The sequence below is a fragment of the Lepisosteus platostomus genome, chromosome 16 (genome assembly GCF_059453375.1).
Source record: "Lepisosteus platostomus isolate fLepPlt1 chromosome 16, fLepPlt1.hap1, whole genome shotgun sequence".
In the NCBI taxonomy this organism is placed as follows: domain Eukaryota; kingdom Metazoa; phylum Chordata; class Actinopteri; order Semionotiformes; family Lepisosteidae; genus Lepisosteus; species Lepisosteus platostomus.
The window spans coordinates 5,462,501-5,490,477 of record NC_142626.1 but is presented as its reverse complement, the minus strand read 5'-3'; the positions used below and the strand labels follow the sequence as shown (position 1 = coordinate 5,490,477).

The 27,977-nt window shown below is 43.1% G+C and overlaps 1 protein-coding gene, 1 long non-coding RNA gene and 2 gene segments (V, D, J or C); 2 read left to right on the top strand and 2 right to left on the bottom strand.

Moving 5' to 3' along the window:
* The window catches only part of LOC148646745 (NACHT, LRR and PYD domains-containing protein 3-like), a 2,700,574-nt gene that overhangs the window by 1,669,572 nt on the left and 1,003,025 nt on the right, over window positions 1-27,977 (top strand). The gene's annotated exons all lie outside the window — the stretch shown is intronic.
* Window positions 3-27,379, bottom strand: LOC148646764 (immunoglobulin kappa variable 3-11-like). The segment is given in 5 exon segments: window positions 3-80; window positions 3,098-3,349; window positions 7,456-7,471; window positions 9,336-9,432; window positions 27,273-27,379. Coding segments are annotated over 5 exon segments (516 nt in total).
* LOC148646766 (immunoglobulin kappa variable 4-1-like) lies at window positions 12,757-21,663 on the bottom strand. The segment is given in 2 exon segments: window positions 12,757-13,187; window positions 21,400-21,663. Coding segments are annotated over 2 exon segments (504 nt in total).
* On the top strand, window positions 22,066-22,529 carry LOC148646765 (uncharacterized). Its single transcript, XR_015927539.1, has 2 exons — window positions 22,066-22,175; window positions 22,260-22,529. It is a non-coding gene; the product is annotated as an uncharacterized LOC148646765 (long non-coding RNA).

Sequence of the window (27,977 nt, the reverse complement as noted above, 5' to 3'; positions counted from 1 at the left end):
TTTTAGTTGATTTTATGCACCTGCTTCCCGTTCCAGCCTCCCTGCAAAAGCCAGGCGCTCACTCGGTTCCGGGCTCTGCTCTGGAAGACATACGCCCGGAGGCTTGCCGACCACCAACTCGCCCTACATCCACGGCTCAGGTGACATTCGCCCCCTAGGTGTCCCGAACCAGCCGAGTCTGAGATCTGGAGCGCCTGGTCCTGTTCCCCCTTATTCCCCCTGACCCTTCGCCGGATCCCGCTCTGGTTTTAACTTTGTCTCATCTGTCTACAACCCCTCGCCGGATCCCGCACCGGCTTTTAACTTTGTCTCGTTCGTCTTGGATTGATCACCCGGCTCTGGGCTTTTGCCTGCACTGGACTTACCTTTGGACTCCCTTTTTGGACAGTTCGCCTGGACCACGCCCCCTGGAGCATCTTCTTCACGCCCCCCCTGTTGATCTACCAGCCCAGTTCCTCGTCTCCTCCCCGTGTCTGTTCACTCCCTTCCGGATTGTGTTGTCTGCATAGGGTCCTGAAAGATGCTTTGTAACACCTGGAAATCGGTAGCAGGAGCTGTTAGGTGGGAACGCAGGTGAGAGATGAGGAAGACAGGGTGATACTGTGCTGAAAGCAGGCTGATAGTTGAGGGAACAGGCAGGTGGCAGAGCAGTGACACTCTGGGGTAAGACAGACAATGGAGCTGCTGAGCAGGAGCTGTCTGGTTGCTCAGTGAATAAGAATGGAAACTGCAGTAGGAAGCGGAGCAGCTGAACGAGAAGCTGTGCAAATACTGCCTGAAGAGAAAAAAAAAAGTATCCGCTAGATCAATACTATTATTACCATTCTGAAATACCCTATTGATATTTGGTGCAACCTGGCTCCCTCAGTTTGCTATTGCCCTTCTGCCAAAGACATTCAGACACCCTCAGCATGATCATTCACTGATGGACCTGATAACATCCTAATCAATCCTCAGCTGTGATTTCGTACCTTAAAATATAGCCACCAACTAATTTCATTGGTAAACTCACTGGCTTCACTTCTATCTCCGACTAACTTGGCAAATTGGACTTTACCAAGCACGTGACTGCAACAGCCCAGATAAGGGCTTAACTTTTCTCCAAGATGTACTGTAAGACCCAGACAGTGAGTCACTAAAGTAAAGAATTCTGCCTGAGATATTCTTCCTACAACTGTATATATCTTACAGTAGATTTTGCAAACCAATTGTTAATTTTTAATTGATGAAACTAAATTGATGAAAGGGAGTTGGACTCTTTTTGTCAGCATTCTGAATATCCAGACAAACCTGTATTCAGTTAAGGGTTGTAGCTGGGACAAATCAAGTTTATCCCACCTATCTTCCTTGAGGCTGTATCCAAACAGACAACTGTGACCAGCATGTTTTAAGTGGGTTCTTTAAGGTATGCCTATAAGGAGCAGAGGATGAGACACAATCAGCTGAGCCCTTATTCCACTCAACACAACTGGAATGGAGTGGAGTGTGGAGAGTCTGGTTAAAGTAGCACATGGCTCTGTGTGTTCAGACATACTGTAGCAGGACTGTAGGATTAAAGCTTAAAATGTAAGTTGCCATTATAAGACATCAGTTAACTTCTTCTTAATGTTCAGTGACACCGATGATTAAGTCCCTCCTCAATTCCTGCACTTTGTACAGTATGTTGGGCTGGGGAGCAGCACATTGAACAGAACATCTCTGACTTCAGGGATCGACTCTGGGGGAGTTTGCCCTCTGGTGGCACCAAAGTGATTTTACTTTTCTGTGAAAAAGAAATTGCGAAAACTATGAAAGAGAAAAGTACATTGAATGTACAGTACTTTTCTAAGCCAATATAATTTTCCATCTCCAGAACTCACTGACCTGAAAACCGTCAGAGAGCCAAACATTCCCTTGTAGCACCAGTTGTGTTTCCTGCTTTTAAAGAGGTTATTTTTCCAAACACTACAATCCCCCTGAAGCTCCTCAAATCCAGTACAGAACAGGCTCTTTGTGGGTCCTGGTAGCAAAACAGAGTATCATCCTGGTTTCTTACTAAATACAATCATATTTAAAATTAACAAGTAATAGGTTTATTCCACGCTGAAAAAAAGAAGAAAGAGAACACAACGTTTCAGCCAGAGACAACTGGTACATTGTACTAACAGCCAGACCCAGACACCACAGTGTTCCTGAGCTGATAAAACTGCAGATTTCTTTAGTTTCTTCTAAAGTTTAAGAAATAAAAACTATCCCAATCTAACTATCTCTAAAACAGACCAGTGGTGTTTCATTAGTACCAGGAGATATAATCTTACACTTACAATGTATCTTTGAAGTATTCAACTGTAAACAGAGGAGGATAAAGACTTTAAAGAAATATAAACAATAGGGTTTTTCAAAACGTTTTTTTCCAAAAAAAAAAAAGCTCTACAGTCTGGTATTGAGCTGACGTGTCATTCTGTGAGCAGTGTGATTAAAAATACAGTTTGTAGGAATGATTTCTTGAGTTCTGGCATTGCTGCCTGGCAGCACTGGGGCACTGGATTCAATTCTTTGGGTGCTAACTGTGTGGAGTTTGCATGTTCTCCCTGTGTTTGGTGGGATTCGTCCAGGTGCACTGGTCTCCTCCCACAGTCCGAAGACATGCTGGTAGAATTACTGCCTACTGAGGAAATTGACCCCACTGTGAGTGGGTGTGTTTTTGTCTGTCTGCCCTGGAATGGACTGGCTTCACATCCAGAGTGTATCCTGCCTTTTGCACCCTTTGTGATTAATTCAAGTAATGAAGCATCATATTGTATTCTGGATATATGTGTTACTTATGTTTTTCTTTCTCTTCCTGTATTTATGTTTTTTATTTCAAACACAACAGGTGCAGGAAAATAAAACCCCTTGAATATCAGAGATGGCAGATATAATCAATATCTCTCTCTCCTGCCGCACAGTCAAACTGATTCAAATGAGAAAAAATTAATCACAGTTCTTTGAATACTGTAACTTTGTGAAAATATCTCTTATAGTACTAAAATAAACATGTAAGTGCACCTGCAGTGCTGTAGGTCTCAGCTGCAGCAGTGCAGTCACTGCACATTGCTGTTGAGGGAGGTTTTTGTACGGCTGTGTAACACTGTGTGAACACCCAGTTACTGTTGGGGTAGTGTAAACTCTGACAGTAATAATCTGCTGCATCTTCAGCCTGGACTCCTGTGATGGTCAGAGTGAAGTCAGTCCCAGATCCACTGCCACTGAAACGCTCTGGGATCCCAGTCTGACGGGTAGTTGCTCTATAGATCAGGAGCTTAGGAGCTTCTCCAGCTTTCTGTTGGTACCAGGCTAGGAAGTCGTTATTATACACTGCAGGACTGGTCTTACAGCTCACAGTGACTGTCTGTCCAGAGAGAACAGATTTCACTGCTGGAGTCTGAGTTACAGTAACCTGTCCACTGGCTTCTGAAAACAAGACAGAATACAGGAAATGCAGGAATTTAATCATGTGAATGCTTTAGTTTCTTTCAGCTATTTTATACTTTTCTGTAAAGCTTCTTAACATAATATGCTAAAAGCCATTTCCTCCTTCATTAATTAAAAAACATTTTTAAGTCAGCATCTAACCAAGTATTCAATTGTACCCTGAGCAGAGATGAAGAGAGTCCAGATGAAGATGGTGATGAAGGTCATTGTTGCTGTGGGTTTTGTTGCATGAAGGGCAGCTCTCAGTCATGAAGTGTTAAACTCACAGGGCTATAAACACTCCCAGAGCACTGAAGCATGTGCTGCCAATGCAAAGTGTCTCTTCTATGCAAATTGTCTTCCTGGGTTCAGCAGCACCTGTAACACAGACTTGGTGCTGTGTGTTATGACAGAGCAGGATGAGCAGTTTAGCATTAGACCACTGCTGCTCTGCCCTTTTAGAATGCACTTCAACCATATTGCTCTCATAAAGTGCTTGGCTGGACCAATGGTTGTCTTAAAAAGGACAACCAAATTAAGTGGTGATTTTTTAATGATCTGAGATGCTCATCCTCTTCTTGACTAGAATCACCTTCAACATTGTAACTATGACAGCTTGTTCCACACACCCACACTTCTGTGTGTAAAGAGGCACCTGCTGCTCTTGATGCTATAAACACTCTTTCCACTCTGTGGTGGCTCAAGCCCAGGCTTTGTCCAGGGCCTCTCCTGGGAGTGAGAATTGGACACACCTGGCCTGTGCCTGGTCAGTGTCCTGTGTGACTGGAATGCCACTGGAGCTCATGTGATTGGTCCAGTGAGTAATTCCACATCCCAGCAAATTTATTTATTATTTATTATTAGGCTGTGTCTAAGCTCCTGCTGTTCAGGGAGAGAGGAGGGTAGATACTGTAATGCGTTAGGATCAAGGAAAAGGTTTTTGCCTATTTGTTTTTCTGAGTAAAGCCCATGGGTAAAGTGGAGTCTTTCAAACAGGATAAGGACTGGTGAATAGTTTTTTTTTTGGTGCACAGAAGGGGTTCTTGTGGTAGATTTTTTTGCTAGTTTTGTCATGGCCATGGCACCCTGTCGATATGCAACATTACTTTTGTGGACGTACTGTACATCTACCCTGTTTACACTACCTGACCCCAACCCTTCAACATTGATACCTAATATTTTTAGTAAATCCCTTCTATTTATGTCTATTTCCCATCTTATCTCCCAGTTACCATTAGTAATAACTTAACTTTTCATCTAATTTAATCTTAATAATACAAGATTTTATTTAAAATAGCTCCTTTAAAGGTGGCCTCTCAAAGCACTTTACAGAACAACTACAATAAACAATACACAAGATATACACAGTGAAAATACACAGCAGAGGAGACAGTAGATGGGGTTACTGAATACAGTAGTGTCATGATAGGTAATTGTAACACACTCCCTTGTGTTCTAGTTAGTCTAGTAATTGTGAGACACTCCCTAGAGTAAGCTAGTGTGAGTTTGAAGATGGCTGACCTACGAACAAAGTGTTTAATAATCCTTCAAATAAAAAGTTATGTTAGACACATTCCATATATTATGTTCAACTATTTTTAGGATGTATATATATAAACGAACCCAAAAGGTGACAAGTTGGAACAAAGGGGTATAAACAGAGCCAGTTAAGCAAAAGCCCTTCCAAACAAGGTTTAGAATCAGCTATTGCAGACAGCAGATTCTTTCACAAATATAGTCTATTACATTGTTATTTGTCATATATTAAGAATCTATGTGCAAGATTGTAAATTATAATGTTTGATTGATTCATAAAAGTTGTCAAGTGTTCTCACAATGTACTATTACAATTTCTGGATGTATTTCAATTTCAAAACCCCACATTATCTACACATTTAACACAGGTGTTTCACTGTAATTTAAGAATGTATTGAGTTAAAAAACAATGCGATTGTATTTCAATTCAAGGGTAAGGAGGGTTAGTAGGAACAGCCTTAGCAGCTCATGAAAAATGCACCATCTGTAATGATCTCGTGTCTAAGGACCCTACGCAGAATTCCTCTAAACGTAAATTTTCTTGTAGACACAAATCCAAATTCATGAGTCCAAAATCCAGGCCAGAGTCAAAAGGCCGAAAAAAACACTACAATCAAATTATGAACTAAGAGACGTACAGTAGTCAGTAAACAAGCTGACGTCACAATCAGTAAAACTAGGAGTCTTGCAGAGAAGCACAGGAACGATGTAGCTCTGGACAGGAAAAACCTAATACTGAGCAAGGAGTGGAGTGTCAGGCTGCTTGAAGTAGACAGATGGGAGAAGGTGTGTCTGATTATTTAATTAGAGACTCCACTGGAATGTGAAGGAGTTGACTGAGGGTGATGAGACCTCCGGGGGCATGATGCGAATGACATAACACCATTTCCAACTCAATAGGTATGATCAACGATAAAGTGCTGTACATGAAAAAAGTAAAGCTCATGCATAAACTGACTTGGTTTATCCAGTGTGCAGCCCCACCTAGATGAAGCACCAGCAGCCGGAGTGTGCCAGTAGGCTCCCCACACACTAGCTCTCAGAGTGATGGAGAGTGATGGAGCCAGTTCACAGATGGGGATTATTAGGAGGCCAGGGAGGCATTTGACCAGGACACTGGGGTTAACTCCCCAATCGTAAAACCCCAAATTTATCAAAAGAAAAGTTGGTTTAAATGTTGAAAACATATGTTTTTTTGTCACAGAAGGTGTTATGAATTATAGCATTTATTAGCTTGAGCCACAACTAATAAATAAAATCACAAATCCCAGCAAAGCCCTCTTTTTCTAGGGAAGGAGTGGGAGGAGGGGTGGAGCAGAGGGGGTAAGAGTGGCAGTACTGCTGGTCCAGTCCCTAGGGCAAATCTCTACAGTACTACAGTATAGTAACTAGCAATGTACCAAGCGTGATTTGAGAAGTAGACGATACCTTTATTTTTTTAATTGGATGTGTACTTTGCTTTGATATGTCATTCAGTAGGACTACTTTATACAGTGACTGGGTGATTCAGTACATAACATATAATGTTTCTGGGTAAATGTCTGCGCTGAAACAATTGTGTCCTGTGAATGAACATCTCTGTGTTAAAATGCATAGAAAATTACAAAACATTCTCAATGAATCTTATAAAACTATCAGTGCACTTGGAACTTATTATACATGGTTCACCTCCATTATAATTTAGGAGAAGCTCAGGGTGGCAGGACAGTAGTCAGTTACCTCCTGGGCAACAGCAGCTTCAGGGAATAAAGTCCTGAGAAAGAAGAGCTGTGAGCTTCCCTGCTGAGCCTGTGTCTCTCTGAGCAGAAGGATAAAGAGAGAACTGGAGGGAGAGGAAAGAGAGATGAGGAGGAAAGCAGAAGCCAATAAGACTAGAGGACAGGAACAAGAAGCACAAGACCTGAATCCAAGTGCACAATGAGAAAACCAAACTGAAATTATTAAAAATACACTTTTTCAGGGCGCACATCAACAAACCAACTCTGATCATTCCATGCCTGGCATGATACACATGGGGTCACTTTCTTGTCCATAAATGTAGACAAATTTAGAGTTATTTTTGGGAATTATGGGAAACGTAAACCGCGTTCCACTGAAGCCACAACACATTGTTGGAGTGTGTTTATAAAAGTGCTTTATAAAGTACTGGAAATAGTGGTTAGAAAATAGATGGATGGACTTTTTCGTTCTCACCAGAGAACACACTTCTCATGAGCAGGTAAATTAAACACCTTGAGTATCAGAGATGACATATTAGAATTTCTCTCCAGCCTCACAGTCAGAATGATGAAATAATATAATCCCAGTTCTTTCAATACTGTAACTGTGTTAAATGATCACTTGTAGTAGTAAAAAATATAGATTTTTTTTATTTTAAAATAAAGTTTTTTAAGTGCACCTGTAGTAGGTCCCAGCTGCTGCACTGCAGTCGCTGTGCAGTCCTGCTGAGGGAGGTTTTTGTATGGGTGTGTAACACTGTGTTAACACATAACCACTGTGGTAACTCTGACAGTAATAATCTGCTGCATCTTCAGCCTGGACTCCTGTGATGGTCAGAGTGAAATCAGTCCCAGATCCACTGCAACTGAAACGCTCTGGGATCCCAGTATACCGATTAGTTTTACACATTTTTTTGTGTATCTGAACTTCCTAAAGATTTTATGATGGAAAGGTGATCTATTTCGTAGGACTGGAAAGACGTAATATTGTGGTTGGGAATCATCCAGGATGTTCCACTTGTTATTTAAGATGCAGACCAGAAGCTTGGGGACCACATCTCAGGTGGGTTTTAATAGAACATTAGGGATATGACTGCCAATTGTGTGGTGATTCATAGGACTATTAATATATGATGATTGGCAAGTGTTGTGGAGTGCTGTGTCTTTTTTCATTTAGTTCCCTCTCTTTAGTGTTCTGTCTGTCCCTCTATTCCTGGTGTGGGCCAGACTGCACACATCCATTCTGACTATATGGTAATTGATGAGCATCCAGGCATCTAGACACACTGTATGAATCTTCTTCTATATGTAAAGAAGCTTCTGTTGTGCTAATCGCACTAATAGAGATAGCTTTTAAAATTATTTTCAATCAGAGCAATCCAATTGTTAATTATGATATCATTGATGCATTTTCAATTTTTTTATCATACTATGTTGATCATCACTTTCCATTGGAATATCCCTTACTGCCAAACTTTTATTAACTTTTTATTTCTGTATTTTGCTTGTGCAAAATGTTCTCCCCGTGTTCATATGAGTTTCCCACCAGGTGCTCTGATCTCCTCTCACAGTCCAAATACATTGTTGAATAACTGGCTGCTGGGAAAAATGACCCCAGTGTGAGTGTTTGTGTGTCTTTTTGTGTCTATCTGCCTAGCAACTGACTGGCTTCTCTTCCAGAGTGTATCCTGCCTTGCAACCTTTGCAAGTAATTCAAGTCATGTTGTTTTACAGAGGGTTCTCAATTTACGTGGAGGTTGCATTCGGGAAACCCACGTGTACCGTAAATTTTGTGTATTTTTAAACACATTTTTCCTATTAAAAATATTGGTAATTTCTATAGTTGCATTCCGCACAAGTAAGTTTGACTCTGCTTACACACTATAGATGTGAATGATGGGACGTGGCATTCGCTAAATACCTTCAATACATCAACTTGTACTATGTATAAAATAAAAACACATGTATAAAATAAAAATTCCCAATGCACCAATGAGACACTCGCATCAAGCGGCCAACTGCATAACTATGTGGTGCTCGTTATTTTGACTCGCACTACATAATTCAAACAAAAATATACTTAAGGGTATATGGTTTTAAAAACGCATATTTCAATCTCCCGTAAGACTGTACTGTAAGATTTGCGCCCCCTGTACTGGGTTCTGTGGTTAGAAAATGGACGGATGGACTTTTTGGTTGAATATGGTGGCATATGTGATTGGTATCTCCCTGTCCTGTCTCGCAGTCAGTATGATTGTAATGAGAAATAATATAATCACAGTTCTTTGAATACTGTGACTGTGTTAAATGATCTCTTACAGTAGTATAATAAACTTGTAAGTGCACCTGCAATAAGTTCCAGCTGCAGCAGTGCAGTTGCTGTGCAGCCCTGCTGAGGGAGGTTTTTGTATGGCTGTGTAACACTGTGTAAACACCCATTTACTGCTGAGGTAGTGAGCACTCTGACAGTAATAATCTGCTGCATCTTCAGCCTGGACTCCTGTGATGGTCAGAGTGAAGTCAGTCCCAGATCCACTGCCACTGAAACGCTCTGGGATCCCAGTATAACGGGAAGATGCATCATAGATCAGGAGTTTAGGAGCTTCTCCAGCTTTCTGTTGGTACCAGTGGAGGTTTATGTTATTATACACTGCAGAACTGGTCTTACAGCTCACAGAGACTGTCTGTCCAGGGAGAACAGATTTCACTGCTGGAGTCTGAGTCACAGTAACCTGTCCACTGGATTCTGAAAACAATACAAAACAAAGTAATTTAAATTTAAATTTCTTTCAGCTATTTTACACCTTTCTGTAAAGCTTATTTACATAATATCTTAACAGGTATACAGTATACTGCAGATATCAAAAAGTATATTTAAGTAAACACCTATCCAGTAATTCATTATAATACATACTTTTTTAAACGTGTAAATAAATGTGCCTCCGAAAACACATCTGCTACTCTTCTGTTGAAGCTCTTTACATTTTAGTGCACAAAAAAAATAAAAATAATAGAATTAGAGAAGTATTGGTTTTAATCCTCACCTTGAGCAAAAAGCCCCATTGTCCCCAGCAGTAGAATCAGTGGCATCATTGTGTGTGTCAGTGACTCTGAAAGGGCTGAACAGTGACTGATCCACACTGTGAGTCTTAAAGTGTTTGGAGCAGTGAGGCGGCACAGGTATGCAAAGCTCCTTCCTGTATACAAATCCTGTCACAGACAGTTAGAAAATGCCTGAGTTGGGAGGTCAGGTGCAATCTGCAAGGGTTAGGTCTTTTATGTTTATATAATAGTGTAACGCATACGGCCACCATTGCTTGTGAGAGCCGGCTTATCAGAGCGGTGACTTTGCTGCCCTTCCCTGTAATAGCAGGACCACAGCCGCTGGGGTGAGGGGAGATCTCTCTTTAGCTCAACAGGCTGGGTCCCTGTTGAGTGATGCCGGGGGCCTGGGTTCGAGTCTCCGATGGTGGGGGGGTGACCTGATGCGGCAGCAGGCGAGGGTGCCCACGTGAACCCCTTAGACTTACAATATGTAGTGCATAAACCACTAGATCAGTACTCTGATGTTAGACCTCTACCACATTTAGACTCTGCATATACACCTCTTAAAAACAATAGTCCTTTCTTTAAACATTCAGAAAGCACTGATCCAGCAGAGACTTGTCTTCCCCTGGATCAGTGCCAGCACTTGGAGATCCCAGTCCTCTGCTGGCCTGCTACAAAACCTGCTATTCCTCTGTCTGATTATTCCTGGCGAACTCTCCCCAGTGACCCTGCTGTCTACTTTCCACACTGCTCCTCTCGCTCTGGTCTCCCCACCTTCTCCACAGACAGGTCCCAGTCTGCAGACAGCAGCCTTCACTCACTCCCAGCCCAGTCAGCCCACACATCTCTCACTCTCTGCTTCCTGCTCACTGCCTCACCTCCATCTCATCTCTCTGATCTCCCAAGATCCCTGCAGCCCTGCGCTCGGGGCTCAACCTGTCATTTCACTGCAGGGCTTAATAGCAGCTGCAGTATAACATACATGGTGTACAACTTATTGATAGAACACAAGAACATGCTTAATAAACTATGAATCTTATTCGAATATATTTGTGAAATGATCTGCTGTGATAGGAAAGATTGATCATTCCCTCAGGGTTAGGGTTAAACTTAACAACATCAGGGTTAATATATATTTCACATCCATTAACTAATGATCTCATATCTCATAAAATATATCAAATATAAAGTTTTGTTGTCAACCTTGAAGGTTATATCAGTGTCTAGCAGTTAAATCACATTGATGCTCTCATACAAGTAAATATGCTTTCACTATCATGAATTTTCAAACATGAGTCAATACAATTTTTGGCATTCATATGTTTTTTTTTGGTCTTAACTTCTTATCTTGGAAAGGTGATCTATTTTGTAGGACTTTGGAAAGATGTAATATTGTGGTTGGGAATCATACAGGATGTTCCACTTGTTATTTAAAATGCAGACCAGAAGCTTGGGGACCACATTTCAGGTGGGTTTTAATAGGGCTTTAGGGATATGCCTGCCAATTGTGTGGTGATTCATAGGACTATTACTATATGATGACTGGCAAGTGTTGTGGAGTGCTGTGTCTTTTTTCCTTTAGTTCCTTCTCTTTAGTGTTCTTGTCTGTCCCTCTGTTCCAGGTGTGGCCCAGACTGCACACATCCATTCTGACTGTATGGTAATTGATGAACATCTAGGCACACTGTATGATTCTTTATGCGAAGAAGCTTCTGCTGTGCTAATTGTACTAATAGAGATAATTTTGTAAATCATTCTCAATCAGAGCAATCCAATTGATCATTGTGATATCAATGATGTGTTTTCAAATTATTATCAGACTATGTTAATTAGCAGATTCTATTGGAAAATCCCTTACTACCAAATGTTTATTAACTTTTTATTTTTGTATTTTGTTTTTGCTACACAATACTAGTTTCTGAATACCCTTCCACTCACCAGATATTCTAGAAATACCAGTGTCTCGCATCTGAAGTCATAGAAATTATTTTTAATAAAAGGTCCATCTTACTTTGTAATCTCCTCATACAATGTTTCTGACAGCACAGTCTGTTTTCTGTCTAATTTTTTTAATTTCTATCATGATACCTGTTTAATTTGTCTCCTGTTGATTCCATTTTTTGTGAGCTTTTCGGATGATCATGTTCTTTCTACATTGAAAGAGGAGTACCAGAAGCATTCTAATACTTTTCTAATCATCTTGGTGTGCCTTGACCAAGCTGAAAAGGCACAAGAATGCAGCTGAAGAGGCCCCTGTCTCACACACTGAGTGACCTGGTGCTCTTTGTGTGTGGGGAAGTGAGGGAGATGAGTTTGTCTTTCGCAGGATAGTGATGACCCAGTACTCTCCATGGTGGATGTTTGCTTCTGGTGGCTGGATGTCTAGCAGAGAGTCATCTGGACATGATCATAAGGTCCAAGGTCACTGTTCATCACCCAAAGAAAGATCCACCAGTGGGAGATCTGTAGGGTTGTACCAGAACCTAACCTGACAGCATCTCAGCCAATCACCAACTGTGATGTAAAGAATTCTGCCCAAGATATTCTTTCTGCAACAGAAGAAATCTTGTGTTCATGAACCAACTGTTATTTTTGCTGTCTATGTTTGCTGTCTAAGACAGTTGGACTCTTTCTTATGTCAACATGTTGCATGTCCGAATATATTCAAAAATAAGTTGTAGCTGGGACAAACCAAGTTCTCTCACCTGTCTACCTTGGGCCAGAACCAGGAAATCAAACGGTGTACAAACTTTGTTTTTAAAGACTAAAGTTCAGCAAGATGTAGTAATTCACAGGTGAACCCAGCTGCCTGTCTGACTGCGTTTCCACAGCAACCGGCCAGACTGGTAAAACTAGCCAACTCCACAGCGCCCCCGCTGCTGGGAATATAGACCTCGGTGTGAGTGTGTGAGTGTTTGTGTTTGTGTATCTGTCTGCCCCACAGCCTCAGTGTCAAAATGATTTAAATGAGAAATAGAATAATCACAGTTCCTTGAATACCGTGACTGTGTTAAATGATCTCTTACAGTAGTGTAATAAACTTGTAAGTGCACCTGCAGGAGGTCCCAGCTGCAGCAGTGCAGTCGCTGTACAGTCCTGCTGAGGGAGGTTTTTGTATGGCTGTGTAACACTGTGTGAACACACTACCACTGTGGTAACTCTGACAGTAATAATCTCCTGCATCTTCAGGCTGGACTCCTGTGATGGTCAGAGTAAAGTCAGTCCCAGATCCACTGCCACTGAAACGCTCTGGGATCCCCGTATAACGGGAAGATGCATAATAGATCAATAGTTTAGGAGCTTCTCCATCTTTCTGTTGGTACCAGGCTAGGCAGTGCTTAGAGTTATAAACATACACTGCAGGACTGGTCTTACAGCTCACAGTGACTGTCTGTCCAGAGAGAACAGATTTCACTGTTGGTGCCTGAGTCACAGTAACCTGTCCACTGGATTCTGTAAACAAGACAAAACACAGGGAATTTAATTTCTTTTAGCTATTTTACTCTTTTCTGTACAGCTTGTTTACATAATATGCTAACAGCTATATACTCCACAAATCATAAAATATATTAAAGTCAACACCTAGCCAATAATTAAGTATAATACACACTTTTTACAAATTTGTAAATATATTTGCCTCTTCATTTGTAACACTTCTATTGAAGTTCTTTAAATTTTAGATTTATTCTAAATTTATTCAGTTCTTTAAACTTTAACTTTTAAAGGTTAATGTTGTGAAATTAATGTTAATAAAATAAATATAATAAAATTAGATAAGTATTTTCTTTAATCCTCACCTTGAGCAAAGAGCCCCAGTGTCCCCAGTAGTATAATCAGAGGCATCATTGTCCTGTGTGTGTCAGTGGCTCTGAAAGGGCTGAACAGTGACTGATCCACACTGTGAGTCTTAAAGTGTTTGGAGCAGTGAGGCGGCACAGGTATGCAAAGTTCCTTCCTGTATGCAAATCCTGTCACAGACAGAAATGGCCTGAGCTGAGAGAACAGCCTGGACTCCACTGATTATCAGTGTAAAGGCTGTTCCAGACTCACCACCAGTGAATCAATCAGGAAACCCAGACAGATGGGCTGTATGCAATATGGATTCTACTCTAGTCCGTAGAGATATCTACACAATTCACACTATCTGAACCTAACCACACTTTATACCCAATCTTTTTTTTAAATGCTTTCTTCTGTTTCTCTTATTTAATCTTAATTCTGAATCTTTATACACACGTGCCTCTTTTTTAATGAGTCAGCATCTCTGCAGGATAGAGTAGACTCCAATCTTCCCACAATAATAATCTTCTACATTTTCAGCCTGGACTCAGTTATTTTCAGTGTAAAGGCTGTTCCAGACCCACTGCCATTGAATCGCATCAAGAACCCCAGATTTATGGGTTGTAAGCAATATGGATTCTACTCAAGTCCATAGAGCCTGTAGGTATGCAATATGTTTAGTTACAACCTAGGTCCTGGAGATTGGTAGAAGGATGAGCCATCAGGTGGGAACGCAGGTGCAGGAGTTTCCCAGGGTGTCAGCAAGGTAAGTGTAGGGAGCTCCAGCTGAGAGATGCGGAAGACAGGCTGATACTGTGCAGAAACCAGGCTGATAGTTGAGGGGAAGGGCAGGTGGCAGAGCAGAGACACTCTGGGGTAAGACAGGAAATGGAGCTGCTGAGCGGGAGCTGTCTGGTTGCTCAGTGAATAAGAATGGAAACTGCAGTAGGAAGCACAGCAGCTGAACAAGAAGCTGTGCACATACTGCCTGTGGAGAAAAAAAAAGTCTCCGCTAGTTCAATGCTATTATTACTATTCATTCTGAAATATCCTATTGATATTTGGTGCAGCCTGGCTCCCCTCAGTTTGCTATTGCCCTTCTGCCCAAGACATTCAGACAACCTCAGCATGATCATTCACTGATGGACCTGATAACATCCTAATCAGTCCTCAGCTGTGATTTCGTACCTTAAAATATAGCCACCAACTCATTTCATTGGTAAACTCACTGGCTACACTTCTATCTCTGACTAACTTGGCAAATTGGACTTTACCAACCACGTGACTGCAACAGTCCAGATCAGGACTTAACTTTTCTCCAAGACATACTGTAAGACCCAGACAGTGAGTCACTAAAGTAAGGAATTCTGCCCGAGATATTCTTCCTACAACACATGAAATCTTACAGTGTATTTCGCAAACCAATTGTTAATTTTTGATTGATGAAACTGAGGCAGTTGGACTCTTTTTGTCAGCATTCTGAATATCCAGACAAACCTGTATTCAGTTAAGGGTTGTAGCTGGGACAAATCAAGTTTATCCCACCTATCTTCCTTGAGGCTGTATCCAAACGGTTAACTGTGACCAGCATGTTTTAAGTGGGTTCTTTAAGGTATGCCTATAAGGAGCAGAGGATGAGACACAATCAGCTGAGCCCTTATTCCACTCAACATAGCTGGAATGGAGTGGAGTGTGGTGAGTCTGGTTAAAGCAGCATATGGCTCTGTGTGTTCAGACATACTGTAGCAGGACTGTAGGATTAAAGCTTAAAATGTAAGTTGCTATTATAAGACATCAGTTAACTTCTTCTTAATGTTCAGTGACACCGATGATTAAGTCCCTCCTCAATTCCTGCACTTTGTACAGTATGTTGGGCTGGAGAGCAGCACATTGAACAGAACATCTCTGACTTCAGGAATTGACTCTGGGGGAGTTTGCCCTCTGGTTGCACCAAAGTGATTTTACTTTTCTGTGAAAAGAAATTGCGAAAACTGTGAAACAGTACATTGAATGTACAGTACTTTTCTAAGCCAATATAATTTTCCATCTCCAGAACTCACTGACCTTGTGCAAAACCTGAAAACCGTCAGAGAGCCAAACATTCCCTTGTAGCACCAGTTGTGTTTCCTGCTTTTAAAGATGTTATTTTTCCAAACACTACAATCCCCCTGAAGCACCTCAAATCCAGTACAGAACAGGCTCTTTGTGGGTCCTGGCAGGAAAATAGAGTATCGTCCTGGTTTCTTACTAAATACAATCATATTAAAAATTATACATACTGGAGATCATCGGATTTGTAATAGGTTTCAGATCTGTACATGTTTTGGAGTTTCACTCTGATGCCTGAAATGCAACCAATTGGATCTGTAGAAGGAAAAACCTCTCTGGGTGTGTCTGATACCTTGTCTGTCTCCAAAGTGGTACATAATGTGTCACTCCCACTGTGGGCGTGTCTGATACCACATCACTCCCACCTAACTATTCATCTTCAATTAATCAACTAGTAGGAGCTGTTCAATCAGAATAAAAAGCTGACAAATTAAAAACAGGTCGTGTAAAGATCTGTGTGCCGACGCTGCACAACTGAAGTGTGATAAAAGTGTAAACAAGCAAGAATATCAATGAAGTTATGAAAATGCACTGGAGGAGCAGAGCTCAGCTGGAATGAAAACCAGCAGACTGTGTTTCTGCAGCCCCAGGGCTGGGAGCCACTGCTCTGGATTTATTTTCACGTCCAGGGAAATGTGAGACTGACCCTCAGTGAGACTCTGATTTCTGGAGGGGCTCTGCCTGGGCGTACAGACCTCCTGCCTGTAGAGATAACTGTGCTTTGGAAAGAAGAGCACAGAGGCCCTGCAGATTTTTTTAAAGCTCCGTCTTTATACATGGAACGGCTTCGGCAGATGCTTTGTCATTCACATGCTGGGCCTCCCTCACAGCAGACTTCCTGGACATCTCAATCCCTGCGTGGAGCAGGGCGGTGTGTTCCCCCAATAAGCAGACTCTATGAAAGGGCACGAGCAGGTCCTGGTGATAATCCATCAGCTGGAAGGGTGTGAAGAGCACAAAAGCACCCAGGCTGGACTCATCCAGGCTCCACTTTATCACCAGCCCGCCTTCGTACAGAGCGCGGATGCCCTTGCTGTGGATGGCGGCCAGGTCGCTCAGCGCCGCCTCCTGGCAGGCCTCGTCGCTCATCCCCAGGAAGAACAGGGACTCGTACGACCAGGTGTGAGACACCAGACCAGCCCGACCCCGCTCTCAAGCGCTTCGCTAACGTAGTAGAAAAAGATCGATGGGCGATCCGTGATGGACTTGCCCCTATGGATCCCTTCCTTCTCCCAGAACTCCTCCTTGAAGATCAGGAAGAGTTCAGTCCAGCTCTAATAGTGGACGCTCTGCAGGGTCTCTTCCTTGTGCAAGGAGAGAGGGGGGTTAAATCTGATTTATATGAGGGTCCCATAACTATGACATGGAATCCAGGTACAGAGAAACAAGACCTATGGGTGTAATGAGGCTGTTAAAGATGGAACTGTAACAGTCATAAGATGAACCCTAGAGCTGGAACAGGTCAGGTCGTGAGCAGCAGGCAGGAGCAGCAAACAGGCAAAGCACAGTCCAGAACTGAAGTCAGGAAACAATCCCAGCTCGGAGCTGGAGAGACACAGCAAAGGAACAAGGAAATATCTGAAAGTCAAGGTCTAGAAAAGCAGTCCAAGTACACAGCACAGTGAAACTCAAGAAAAGTGCAAAGCTCAAATTGAGACAAATTTGTTCGATAGTCCAAGGAGAAACTCAGATACAGCCAGGAACAAGGCAGTGCCTCAGAGATGAAGCTCTAAACCACAGCCCTGAGCAGAACTCACTCAGACCTTAAATAGCCTTCTTTACCATGGGGACGGGGAGGATGTGGTGATTCACAGGTGAAGCCTGCTTCCTGTCCGAATGCATTACTATGGCAACCAGCTGACTTGTAGAACTGCCCCGAGGTCGGCAGAGACAACTGGTACATTGTACTAACAGCCAGACCCAGACACCACAGTGTTCCTGAGCTGATAAAACTGCAGATTTCTTTAGTTTCTTCAAAAGTTTAAGAAATAAAAACTATCCCAATCCAACTATCTTTAAAACAGACCAGTGGTGTTTCATTAGTACCAGGAGATATAATCTTACACTTACAATGTATCTTTGAAGTATTCAACTGTAAACAGAGGAGGATAAAGACTTTAAAGAAAATGTTTTTTTCCAAAAAGAAAAAAAGCTCTACAGTCTGGTATTGAGCTCACGTGTCATTCTGTGAGCAGTGTGATTAAAAATACAGTTTGTAGGAATGATTTCTTGAGTTATGGCATTGCTGCCTGGCTGCATTGGGGCACTGGATTCAATTCCCTGGGTGCTAACTGTATGGAGTTTGCATGTTCTCCCTGTGTTTGGTGGGTTTCGTCCAGGTGCACTGGTCTCCTCCCACAGTCCAAATACATGCTGGTAGAATTACTGCCTACTGAGGAAATTGACCCCACTGTGAGTGGGTGTGTTTGTGTCTGTCTGCTCTGTAATGGACTGGCTTCACATCCAGAGTGTATCCTGCTTTGGCACCCTTTGCAATTAATTCAAGTAATGAAGAATCATATTGTATTCTGGATATACAGTATGTGTTACTTATGTTTTTCCTTCTCTTCCTGTATCTATGTTTTTTTTGTATCTTTATTATTTCAAACACAACACTTCTCAGGTGCAGGAAAATTAAACCCCTTGGATATCAGAGATGGCACATGTAATCAATATCTCTCTCCCCTGCCTCACAGTCAAAATGATTCAAATGATAAATAATTTAATCACAGTTCTTTGAATACTGTAACTTTGTGAAAAGGTCTCTTATAGTACAAAAATAAACATGTAAGTGCACCTGCAGTACTGTAGGTCCCAGCTGCAGCAGTGCAGTTGCTGTGCAGTCCTGCTGAGGGAGGTTTTTGTACGGCTGTGTAACACTGTGTGCGTGGCCAGTAACTGTTGATGTTGTGTAAACTCTGACAGTAATAATCTGCTGCATCTTCAGACTGGACTCCTGTGATGGTCAGAGTGAAGTCAGTCCCAGATCCACTGCCACTGAAACGCTCTGGGATCCCAGTATAACGGGAAGATGCATCATAGATCAGGAGTTTAGGAGCTTCTCCAGCTTTCTGTTGGTACCAGGCAAGGCGGTTATTACCATGCACTGCAGGACTGGTCTTACAGCTCACAGTGACTGTCTGTCCAGAGAGAACAGATTTTACTTCTGATGTCTGAGTTACAGTAACCTGTCCACTGGATTCTGAAAACAAGACAAAACACAGAAAATGCAGGAATTCAAGAACTAGAATGCTTTAATTTATTTTAGCTATTTTTACATTTCTTTAAAGCTTGTATATAATATGCTAATAGCCATATCTTCCATCACAAATTTAAAATATGTTTAAGACAACAGCTAGCCAAGTATTAAATTATACCCTGAACAAAGTTGAGGAGAGTCCAGATGAATATGGTGATATTCATTGTGATATTCAGAAGGTCATTGTTGCTGTGGGTTCTGTTGCCATGAAGGGCAGGTCTCAGTCATGAAGTGTTAAACTCACAGGGCTACAAACACTCCCAGAGCACTGAAGCATGTGCTGCCAATGCAAAGTGTCTCTTCTATGCAAATTGTCTTTCTGTGTCTGTAGAAAATGGAGAAGAGCAGCTGCTGTAGTTGTTAATTAAAACAGTGTGGCTCTGGTATGCAAAGCACTTTATTCTCCTGTATGTAAATCCTGTGCCAGAGCTGCCATTGTGATCTGAGCAGTGAGCAGAGGTAGGACTTGAAAATGGACGGATAGTTTTCCTCTGTTCTGCATCATTCATTAGTCACATTTTTTTTAAAGATGAGATAGAGGGGCTGTCTGTCTGATCACTGACTGAATTTGAAAGAGACATTGACCAACATGAGACCCAGTAGGTGAGGGCCAGGGAGAGATCAAAACATCTCACTCTGTACAACATCTCCCTCTGCTGGGGACTGTGAGGAGAGCATTATCATTACAACCCTGCTCTCCTCACGATCTCAACCCAGGAGGAGGAATTTCTCACACAGCCTGCTCTCAGCTCCCTGTAGAAGAGAGCAGGGACTTGTAGCCTCCAGTCACCAGCAGAGGGAGCTACACTGAGGGGCTGTTCTTTCCATTTGCTGGAGGGTAGAGTTCACACTTTCACACACCGGTCTGATGAAGGGTTTTGTTATAGTATATACAGGGAATTCAAGGTGGAGGTTGGTGTTGTTTGAAGAGCCTCCAAAGGAAAGTTTTGCTTTAATAAAAACTCCTTGTTCTATAATTATTCTACAGTTGCAAGTTTTAATTTGCTGAGGCCACATGATCCACAGGTATTTAGGCTATCTGTCACAAGTAGATTTTTTTTACAGCCACTCCCTCACACTGTGGGGTTAACTACCATCTCCCTGTAGTGTTGAAGGAGCTCTCTGCTCTTCACTGTGATAATTCCATCTGCAGTTGAGTGTTTTCTGTACAGTATGTTGCCTCCTTTTTATACCCCAGGGAAACAGTAACCTGTTAAAGGCTTCTAGATGTTTCTCTATATATTCTTGGACATGTTTATTGTAATTACACAGTGGAATGTTATTGTTGATTTAATTTTGTTGAATTTTATTTTAAAATGGAAGTATTTACAGTATTAAAATAAGTATTTGCCACAGCCATTAGACTCCTAAACTCCACCCTTTAACCCTCCAATCTCCACTCACACCCCACTGTCGCTGCACTGCCTCTGCTGGGCTTTTGCACTCTGCTGCTGGCTGAATGCTAGTGAACATTACAGCTGTTATACTTCTGATTTATACAAATGCTATTGTATTGTGTATTAATCACATGCTTTATTTTATACTGCTTCTTACCATTATGCTGTTGGCACACATGTCATTATGCTCCTGTCTCCAACAACATGTGCTGTCATCTGTTATGTGAGGAAACAGGCAAGTAAGCATTTCATTGTACTCGGGTACATTCGACAACAAACAAACAAACGTGAGATGTGAACAGAAGTGACCCTTGTGTTTTATGGGAATCAATCAATTATTAATCAAAAACATGGCTTTTATTTTGTTTAGTGCTATTAGTGTTATAGTATTGCATTTTTAGAATAGTTTTAAGGAAGCTTTCATATGATGTTGTTTGTTCCTGTTTTATCTGGGGTATGAATATAGCTGGAGCCACTGTGTCTAATTATTGAACTCCATATTACTACAGATATGTCATTCAAGAAATTCAGTGTGTCTGTGTGCAGCTGAGCTCCTCCACAGGCTGAGTCCTGTTTCATTGTCTTCACTCTCAGCATCTGCACAAGGTCCCAGCTGCAGCAGTGCAGTCGCTGTGCAGTCCTGCTGAGGGAGGTTTATGTACGGCTGTGTAACAATGTGTGAACAGACCACCACCGTGGTAACTCTGGCAGTAATAATCTCCTGTATCTTCAGCCGGGACTCCAGTGATGGTCAGAGTGAAGTCAGTCCCAGATCCACTCCCACTGAAATGACTTGGGGTCCCAGAGTTTAGTTTATTTACAAGATAAATCAGAAGTCTAGGAGCTCCATCAGATTTCTGATGGTATCAGGTCATGCGTTCACCTGATGAGCTACTGCGAACTGGACTGCTGGTTTTACAGCTCACAGTGACTGTCTGTCCTTGGAGAATTGATCTTACTGAGGGAGACTGAGTCACAGTAACCTGTCCACTGGACTCTGAAAGGAATAAGACAGAACAAGAAACACTGAAAGTTATACTTGAATTTTGTTCAAATATGTAGTACAATATTTGTTTACATATATCTTCCACAAAATCTTTCTGCTGTATATCATTCTTACCTTGAATGTAGAGAAAGAGAACAGAGATGAATATGGTGATGAATGTCATTGTTGCTGTGGGTTCTGTTGCCATGAAGGGCAGCTCTCAGTCATGAAGTGTTAAACTCACAGGGCTATAAACACTCCCAGAGCACTGAAGCATGTGCTGCCAATGCAAAGTGTCTCTTCTATGCAAATTGGTTTCCTTGGTCAGTAAACCATAGACTGTTATTATAGCAGTTGCTCGGAGCAGGGAGATTTTTCTGAAGTATGAAAACAACCTTATTTTATACATATCTATATGACAAAAAGAATTATGATCTGCTTGCAGAGTGAAAGTTCAGTCTGCACCACAGATTGTCTTTCACTTATTGCAGATAAAAACAGTTGACACAGTAGCTACTATCTCTGCTTCACAGCACTTGAGCACTGGGTTGAATTCCTGTAGAGCTCTCTGCATGTCTTTTGTATGATTTCACCTGGTTCAAGTGGGTTTTCTCCTGGTGCTTTAGTTTCACCCCACAGTCTAAAGCATATACAAGGCTTATTGGCTTCTGGGAAAGTGGTTTGACAATGACCATGTTTGTTTCAGTGTCTGCCGTGTGGTGGACTGCTGTCACGTACTGTACAGGTTGTATCCTGCCCCGTGCTGTTTGCTGGCTGGGAGAGATTCTGGCTCCCTCCTGATCATGAATTGGATCAAGCAGCTAGAAAATGGATGGATGGAATATCAATAAAGTCTAACACCAAAATGTATTTTCAAATGACATAGAATGATAATCGTTAATCATCATGAGGTAAGAACTCATTTATTTGTATTTTCTTCCCTAAGCCCTAGAAAAACGTGTTGAGTGACTCAGTGCTGTCTTTATTCTCTGCAGTGTGGGACAGGGTGTAGTCAGAGGACTTTTACAGGTGTTACAATGCTTCCTCTTACCCCTGTGTGATCAAAGAGACCCCAAAGAGGAGGAGCACTCTAACATAACAAGTGTAGCTGCTACTGGACTGGTGAGATGAGTGGGTCACAAGTTGTGGGCACACTCGAACAGAAGACAAGGGAGGACCCACTCCAGATCTCCAGCACTGTCCTTCTGCCGTCTCTGTATTAAAATATTTCCTGAAGAAATAAAGTTGTCCATGATTTTAAAAAAGGCATGAAATTATTTTTTTTAGTTTTGAATGTTTCAAAAAAGCATTTAGAAGATGCAAAAAGAGAGAGGACATTGTAGTGTGCTCTCTGAAGGTACCAGTTCTGTAGGGTTTGGGCATTTACTGGGACAATTATTAATTGTAGCAGTAAATCACAAAATTGATTCTTTTGATGGCTTTAGAATCCAACCATGCGATATAACTCTCTGTTCATTCTTAAGGAAATGTCCACCTCTCCCACTGAGCCCCTGTGTGTCACTTGTCTCCAACTTGAACCTGAAGGGAACTTATACAGGTAGGGTCAGAGCTGCTGTCCAGGAAGGCAATCTCCTGCCCCACTTCAGGCAATAACACTCGACCACTGTTACACTACCATCAACGATACCTATCACTCTACTCCTCGTGCGCTTTTCAGTCAATAAGATCAGCCGTCTGTGCTCCTATTTCATGTTCTCAGGCAGAAACAGAACCTGGGAGTGAGAACAATACAAAGCCGTTTTGGAAAACCTTTAGATCATTGATTTTAATACAATCTCCCCCTTAGATCTTATACACTCACTGTCCAGAGGAACTGTGAGTGTCACGCCTTCATCCCACCACATTCTCACATGGAAGCGCACTCACGCTAATAACACTCCAGCCCCGAGCACATCTGCTAAACGACACTGCTCCTGCCAATCAGCCAACCACGACACTCCATCAATCAGCGCACCTTCTCCCTCGCACAATTTGCTCAGCGGGTCATTCGTGACAGTGAGGGTCTTCTCAGACAACCTCTTACACCAAGTGCTCATTTAGGGAGCTGGTGTCCCCCAGGTGCAGCCAATCGCCCTAATTTCCTTGGGGTACTGTGAGACTTTATATTCCACAGACTTCCTCTCTCACACTCTTCCTCTCCTCTCTTTTCATCTCTCTTTTGCACTCTATTCTTCCTCTCTCACACTCTTCCTCTCCTCTCTCTCTTTCCCACTCTGTTCTTCCTCTCTCACACTCTTCCTCTCCTATCTCTCTCTATTCCACTCTATTCTTCCTCTCACACTCTTCTTGCGGTCAGGGAGGTCGTGGGCTGCAGGAACATCAGGTCCGCTTCCCGCATGAGTGGAGGGATAGTCGTTTTCCTGCAATCTACCGATCTGGCAAACACCCTGGTGGAGAAGGGGGTCGTCCTGAACGGCACCTTCACCCCGTTACTGCCTCTCGCGGCCCCGGCTCGAAAGATCACCCTCTCCAACGTGTCTCCATTCATGAGGAATGAGCTGCTGGGGAGGGAGCTGTCCCGGTACGGACAGGTGGTCTCTCCGATCAGGAGGGTCCCTCTGGGCTGCAGGGCACCGCAGCTGAAGCACGTTGTCTCTTGCCGGAGACAAGTCTACGTCATCTTAAAAAAAAACATGGAAGAGATCAATGTGGCCCTTAAATTTCGGATTGACAGCTGTGATTATGTTGTATTTGTGACTTCGGAATAGGGTCCACAGGGTGAGCACCCCCTGCTAGCCCCACTAACACCTCTTCCAGCAGCAGCCTCAGCTTTCCCAGGAGCCTCCCATCCAGGTACTGACGAGGCTCCCACCTGCTGAGCTCCAGTGGGGCTGCCAGTGGTGAACTGCAGAGTGATATGGCTGCTGGAAAGCATGTGATATGTGGTGAAGAATTGCCCGGAGGCAAAGGACGAGACAGGCAGGGAGCCTTAGCTCCAGGGCGCACAGGAGGCCAGCAGACAGCATCAGGCAGCGGAGAGACAGAGCCCACGGCCGGGGTGCAGGAGAGGAGATCGCTGGAGGGAGCTGGAGGTACCAGGGAGCCCGAGTCGGTGGTGTCCCAAGCAGGAGAACAGACAGCAAAGAGTGGATCACCGCAGCCCTCAGAAGAGCAGGGAGCCCCCCACACCGGAGAGCAAGAGACGAGCGCTGGCGGAGCAGGGGAGCTGCAGAGCCCCGCTGCTCAGGAGAGTCAGGGAGAGAGAGAGAGAGCAGGCAGTGACAACGATGGAGGAAAACGCGTCTCAAGCGCCAGCGAAAACTGTAGACACGGTGTGGGGAGGAAATGAATTATCATCTGAAAAAATAGACGACGGTTTTAAGATGCCGCGGAGAAAGCACACGAAAAAATCTGTGCAGAGTGCGGTGCAGAAGAAGCGCAGCACAGAGAGCTTGGTGGAGGGTGGCTCTGTCGCCAGCCCGGGGGCCACGAGTGACTCCGATACCGGGAGAGTGAGGACGCGCTCTGGGAGCGACGACGAGGGCGGCTTCACCGACTCCTCTTTCGCCTCGGGCTCCTTGGCCCGGCAGAGCTGCAGAGGAGGCTACAGTTTCCAGAGCATCAGGGAGTTCTTGGAGAAGACTAAAGGTAAGAGGGGAACTGTGGTCAAGGACTTTTTCCCCCGACACAGAGCTCTTTGTCCTCTCCGCGACGCGTCATCTGAAGAGGGGCTCGGGTGCGAATGACTTCAGCGATCAGGAGAGATGGCGCCTGAAGAGTCTATTGGGTAAGATCGGGGACCGCTGAACACACCTCAGCACGAATGAGTCCTGTCTCTCACGTCACATCACTATCCGTCTGCGTGCTACGTGTCTTTTCGTGTTTTATGTTCTTTCTTTTTTTCTTTTCCGCAAACATGGGTGACATTAGAATAGGGAGTTTGAACACCAATGGGTGCCAGAGGGCTTTGAAGAGAGCTGCGGTGTTGGAGATTATCAAAGAAAAGAGCCTGCAGGTGACTTTCCTGCAGGAGACCCACACCGACAGCTCCAACATCGTCGCCTGGCAGCGGGAGTGGCAGGGGGACATCGTGTACAGTCACGGGTCCCCTGTGAGCGCGGGGGTCGCGGTGCTGTTCTCTGTGGGGTTCAAGCCCCTCTCTATCGCTGTCCAGGAGGTGGTGAAGGGTCGCCTGCTACTCGTGCGAGTAGTTCTCGGGAAGAAAACCTTTGTTTTTATTAACATTTACGCACCCACCGATGTTACACTATGTCAATTAGAAACTCTTGCAGATATTATACCAGTTATGTACTGTGGATTTCTATTATATAAATCACAAGACACTTAGAATTAAAAAAGTGTTTTATTTAGAGCCTGAATAACAGAGCTGTTAGATGTCTTGCTGAATAATATGTAGATTTGTGCGATATTGGATATTTGCACATAATGCATTGACAAATGTGGATAATTAATTTTGACAAGAATAATGGACACAATTACACTATCCCTCAGTGCAAATCCAGTACAGACCTGTCCAAACCTGTAACCTGTGTAATATCTGACCTGAAAGGAGCACAGTGGTCTGGGCCGGTGATGAATGCAGGCAGATGAATGAGCAGGAAGCCAGATAGGCAAACAGGCAGTAGACTGCAAGCAGGTTGGAAACATTCAGCAACCAGAGAAACAGTCCTGTGGCCATACTGTGGTCATGCAAACAGGCTTTGTTGGATAAGAGTCAATGTGTACGCATAAAAGGAGTATAGTCAGGTGAAATGAGAAGGTCTGTAGCACAGGAGGGAATCCAGACAAGGTAGAAACTGTCTGGATCAAAGACAGGGGAAACAAGCAAAGCACAACCGAGATCTGAAATAAAGTATTACAGCCGATGTGTTATGGCTGTATTCCATTGCAGTTGATAAGAAAGTTCAACTTATCTTTGATGACCCATCCCAACCTCTTCATTCCCATTTACAAGAGCTGCCTGCAGGGAGGTGGTTTAGAAAGCCCGTGGCCAAGACAAATGTCTACAAGAAATGTTGTGTTTCCTTGAGGAGTCGGTATATTAAACACAGTTTCCTGTATGGAGCTATAGGAATATGTGTAATGGTAGTGTAGCTGGTTTCAGCATGGTGACGTCATTGCCCTCCCTACGCATAGCAGGGACCTTGGCGGGCTGGGTTTGAGGAAGTCTCCTTTAGCTCATTCGGCTGATTCCCTGTTGCGTTACACCAGAGACCTTGGTTTGTGCCCAGTAGTGTATTATGGGCACAGCAAGATGTGTGTACTGTATACAATACATATTTTTGCATGCATAGGACCATTGTTAGTATGTAATGTACATTGATTTTGTGTTGGGTATTGGATTTTGTTTAGTTTTGTATGGTGATGCCAAAGACAAATTTCCACCCTTTTGGATAGAAAATAAAGTTATATCTCAACTTATATCATCAGTTAAGTTCAGCTTTTTTCTCAGTTCAATTGCTTCATACAGTAAACTGTGTTCTGTTTAATCTGTCTTCATCTCAGTAGGTCCCAGCTGCAGCAGTGCAGTTGCTGTGCAGTCCTGCTGAGGGAGGTTTTTGTACGGCTGTGTAACACTGTGTGCGTGGCCAGTAACTGTTGATGTTGTGTAAACTCTGACAGTAATAATCTGCTGCATCTTCAGGCTGGACTCCTGTGATGGTCAGAGTGAAGTCAGTACCAGATCCACTGCCACTGAAACGCTCTGGGATCCCAGTCTGACGGGTAGTTGCATAATAGATCAGGAGTTTAGGAGCTTCTCCAGCTTTCTGTTGGTACCAGGCTAGGTAGTTATTATACACTGCAGGACTGGTCTTAGAGCTCACAGAGACTGTCTGTCCAGAGAGAACTGATCTCACTGATGGAGTCTGAGCCACAGTAACCTGTCCACTGGATTCTGAAAATAATAAAATATATATATATATTTTTTTTGTTTTCATTACCAGCATTATATTTTCACAAGGTACAATGCATTATACAGTACTTAATTTCTATTTCCCTCAAAAAACTATTAAATAATATTTTACCCTGAGTGTATATGAGGAGAGTCCAGATGAAGATGGTAATGAAGGTCATCGTTGCTGTGGGTTCTGTTGCCATGAAGGGCAGCTCTCAGTCATCAAGTGTAAACTGACAGGGCTATAAACACTCCCAGAGCACTGAAGCAGGTGCTGCCAATGCAAAGTGTCTCTTCTATGCAAATTGTCTTCCTTGGGTTCAGCAGCACTTGTAGCCAGTCAGTGCTGGAAACACAGGCTTGTTGCTGTGTGTTGTGGCATAGCAAGATGAGCAGTTTAGCATGAACACTCCCAGGACAGCAGGACTAGACAGAGAGCAGCTTTATAAGGAGCAGAGCAGGAGCAGGACTTGAAAATGGATGGATCGTTTTTCTCTGTTTTGCATTATTCATGTGAATTAATTGATGTTTAATTCATTAATCACAGGGTTTTGAAAGATGAGAGAGAGGGGCTTTCTGTCTGATCCCTGACTGAATTTGAAAGAGACATTGACCAACATGAGACAACAGTAGGCGAGGGCCAGGGAGAGATTACATCTCACTCTGTACAATATCTCCCTCTGCTGGGGACTGTGGGGAGAGCATTATCATTACAACCCTGCTCTCCTCACGATCTCAACCCAGGAGGAGGGATTTCTCACACAGCCTGCTCTCAGCCTCCAGGGGACAGCAGCTCCCTGTAGAAGAGAGCAGGGACTTGTAGCCTCCAGTCGAC